This window comes from Cucurbita moschata, unplaced genomic scaffold (genome assembly GCF_002738365.1).
Source record: "Cucurbita moschata cultivar Rifu unplaced genomic scaffold, Cmos_1.0 Cmo_Scf00044, whole genome shotgun sequence".
Lineage (NCBI taxonomy): Eukaryota > Viridiplantae > Streptophyta > Magnoliopsida > Cucurbitales > Cucurbitaceae > Cucurbita > Cucurbita moschata.
The window spans coordinates 143540-147508 of NW_019268560.1; the positions used below are offsets into that span (position 1 = coordinate 143540).

The 3969-nt window shown below is 37.9% G+C and overlaps 1 protein-coding gene across 2 annotated transcripts in view; it reads left to right on the top strand.

Moving 5' to 3' along the window:
• Positions 1–2836: 2836 nt before the first annotated feature.
• LOC111433991 (transcription factor TGA9-like) overlaps positions 2837–3969 on the top strand; it is a 4544-nt gene continuing 3411 nt past the window's right edge. For both annotated transcript variants that reach the window (XM_023071280.1, XM_023071281.1), the window contains exons 1-5: positions 2837–2961; positions 3035–3129; positions 3262–3335; positions 3415–3474; positions 3591–3668. In XM_023071280.1, coding sequence (XP_022927048.1) covers positions 2939–2961; positions 3035–3129; positions 3262–3335; positions 3415–3474; positions 3591–3668 — 330 coding nt within the window. In that variant the 5' untranslated portion in view covers positions 2837–2938. The remainder of the gene's footprint in view (positions 2962–3034; positions 3130–3261; positions 3336–3414; positions 3475–3590; positions 3669–3969) is intronic.

Sequence of the window (3969 nt, forward strand, 5' to 3'; positions counted from 1 at the left end):
AGGAAAACCGATGACGTTTCGGTGAAGTGAACCTATGCGAAATCGACGTCGAAACCACCAAACTACACCACGAAAACCATCCCATAAGCCTACCCACACACCGGGAACAAACTCCAATGCTTCTTTCACGCTATACAATATCGGGTGAGGAAGACAGAACCTCGAATTTTCGAACCATCAGATTTGGGAGTTTTAGACCCTTCCGAGCCAAACAAACACGAGAAAGGGGAAAAGGGAGGAGAGGAGACTCGGAAACAAAAGGAAAAGGAGGAAAAAGGACGTCGGAAACGACATTACTGAAGAGAGAGAGAAGACGCCAAATTTTTTTTGATAATCAGGTGAAGGAGACAAATCCGACCCAAGATTCGGACCCGCGACTCGAACCGAGACCAACTCACTCCAGTCCAAGCCCTCGGCCCAACAAAACCACCGCGGCCCAGACGCCTCGATCCAACCTAGAAAACCTAATCTGCGCCTCGGCCTAACCCATCAGCTGCGACCTGAGACCAAAAACCAAATCGACCGAGACCCAAAAGCCCAATCCAATACCTGATGCTGATGGTCCGGTCCACTACACGGGCTCAGCTCAGGCCTGGTCCACTACACGCTCTCAGCCCAGACCTACGACTGCAACCCAGACCCGCACGCGACCCGCGCCTTGACCCGAAACTGCTGTACACGTGTCATCTCCTGATTGTGCCATGTGGCACATCTGTAGCCCGACACCTCTGATTCTTGCGGCTTCATCGGCTCTGGCGGCTTATCCGGCTTGGAAAACTTATTTCGGACCTTTTGGCACTGTTTCAACCCTCCTGGACTTGATTTCGACATCATTTTAGGTTTATAGGTCATTTTAAGGTCGTATATCACAAATTTCAAGTTGAAAATTAATTAGGTTTGTGAAACACTAACAAGGTGTCGAACGATCTAATAGGAACCAACCACCAACGAAAGCGTAGGACGTATACGAGGAGCTAGGAGCTTACGTATATATTTTAGGGAGTACTTCGGCTAAGGCCTACCAAGTAAGTGGCTACCGTCGTAGGTTACGCAATTGTATGATGTATAGTGGTACATGTCTGTGGATTCGCATGTGTCATGAATTGTATGTTTATACCATTACGACTTAATACATAAACGCATGAATTATGAACTTTATGCTATTTTGAATGAATTGCGTTGTGATGTGACAAGTTGTATGCTGGATTGATTTGTGTAAATGTTGAAGTACTTGCTATATGAACCGTATGTCATGAGATGTATGTTAAAAGTACAAATTGTTACGCTATGTCCCTTAAATGCATATGTATGTAGGATGATTTATATGACATAAAATTACGAACTATAGGATGAAATATAACTTCGTTATGAAATATAACTAGTATCAAGAAGTCGTAGTAGCTTTGGCCTAAGGCAACCAAGAAGTGACTCTTCTATCGCCATGGTTGGAAGAGTTATTTTATGTATGTTGAGATCTCATGCATAAATGTATTTTCACGTGCATCGGGATACTTTCTCTTATGATGAGTACGGACACATACGTTATGAAAAGAAAAATGATCATCATGTTTATCATGATGCTACAACGGTCACTCTTTCTTCCGAGTGTTCGGCAATATCATCAGAGACGCTACTATAGATGCATTTTTATTTTGTAGATCTTATGTTACAAACGTATAAGTCTATGACATCGTTTACAAAAGATTACGCCATGCATATAATACCGTCTCTAATTCTATTTAGAAAATAACTGTCTCCACCGTTACGCTCAAAATATGATTTTGATTATTATTACTATAATTTGAAAAAGAAGAAGAAGAAGAGGGATGGCTTTTTGGTGTGGTGCTTTCATCCATAATAGAGGAAGCAATGACTTTTTGGTATCTTTTATAAAACAACCAAAACCCATAACATACCTTTGCCCTAAACCCCAACACCCTATTTCCACCCTCTTTGTTTATTAAATAAAAAATTAAATAAAAATAGTTTTGAATCTTAAATTAGAAAACAATTAAGAAATAATAATAATAAAAAAAGTTATATTTGATTTTAAAAGCATATTTTAAAAGATGAACCATAATAGGAGCCAAGTATTTTTTTCCATTAGAAGTAATAAATTCTACTGATATTTAATCTAAAACGGATGACATTTGAATTAACATGTCGCTCGACGTTTCTATATAACATAGACAAACTTAATTCAATTATTCGATTTTCCCTTGACACATAAATTTTAGAACATGTGACATTCGAGTAAAAAAAGAGTACATGAATGAGCCAATACCGCGTTCAAAGAAGAGCCATCCTAAGGATGGGATGACTATCATATAAACTTCATGGTAAAACATGTTTTACTCAGAAGCAACTCTATATTGGGTAACCTCCTGAGAATTTTCATGAGTCGTATGTAAGGAAGGACAAACCATGCTAGAAGGACTCGTGTTTATCTGCAAGGTTAGTCTTTACTCTTAAGATGCAATGAGCAGGTAGCATGACCCGTAGAGGAAATTGTAGCCATCAGATATTGAATTTGGATTCTAAGTTTTACTCGACTATATATATATATATATTTCTAACTATCGATTATGTTAGCATCGTTTAAAAACGAATAAAGGTAGACAAAAGAATAGTAGTTGTTGGTAACACATGAAGGCTAAAATAGTAATTTTGGTCGGGCTTGTGATGAGTTTCAACAAAACACCCACATCCCTTTGGAGATAAACAGAGACAGAAGTTATGGTAAATCCAGGTTTCTTCGCCGCGAAGCAGAGAAATCAAACTTCCAATTCCACCATTAATTTTAATTATTTCAAATAAATTAATCCATATATATATATATATATCTCAAGAAAGAGACAGGGCGGCCCTGTAAGTTCTCCTTCAAATTCTCCTCTGTTTCTCCAAAGCTCAAAAATGGCGTAAACCAAGCTCGGCAGCCATGGCGAATCTCTCGTCTTTCATGTGAGTATGAATTTGAAGCTTCCATTGATTATCAACTTCTTTTATGCTCAAACGTTCATATTTCTTTGTACAGAAATCCAGAAGGGTCAAGCTTTGATTTTGAAGAGCTCGAAGAAGCCATAGTTTTACAGAGAGTTGAGCTTCAAAACGACGAACTCCAATCTTCACGTAATAATTTTCATTCTTATCCTACTCTGTTTCAGCTCTGTACTAATTTCATTGCATATTTTGTTGATATGTTCCCTTCTTGGCCAATAACCACAACGCCTTGTTCTTAAAATCATCATGTTTTCAAAACAGAGCCATCGTCAAACCAGAATCAATCACAGAGAAAAGGAGCAAATTCAACGTCACAGAGGCAGCTTGATGCCAAGGTTCTATTATTATGTCTTCATAAATTTGTTTTTCTTTGCTGAAGTCTGAAAATTTGAGGGAAAAAATGGACTTTTGTAGACACTGAGACGATTGGCTCAAAACAGAGTAGCTGCAAAAAAGAGCCGTCTGAGGAAGAAGGTTTGAGTAATGAGTGATTATGTTTCATACCCAGAAGTTTTCTTTGAGAGATTTGTTAGCTCATTGAAGAATTTGAGATACCCACTTCCAAATTTCTGATATTTTTATATGACCAGGCTTATATTCAGCAGCTAGAGTCCAGTAGAATCAAGCTCTCTCAGCTTGAACAAGACCTCCATAGAGCACGTTCTGAGGTTACCATTATCTATCAACATAACCCTTTTCATCTAACGATAATTAACAGTTTCAGAGTTTGAACTGGCGTTATATTGATTTTCCTTATGAATTGCTCTGTTTTTCTTCCGAATATGTATGAATTGCTCTGTTTTTCTCAAGAATACGTATGAATTGCTCTGTTTTTTTCTCAAGAATACGTATGAATTGCTCTGTTTTTTTCTCAAGAATACGTATGAATTGCTCTGTTTTTTTCTCAAGAATACGTATGAATTGCTCTGTTTTTTTCTCAAGAATACGTATGAATTGCTCTGTTTTTTT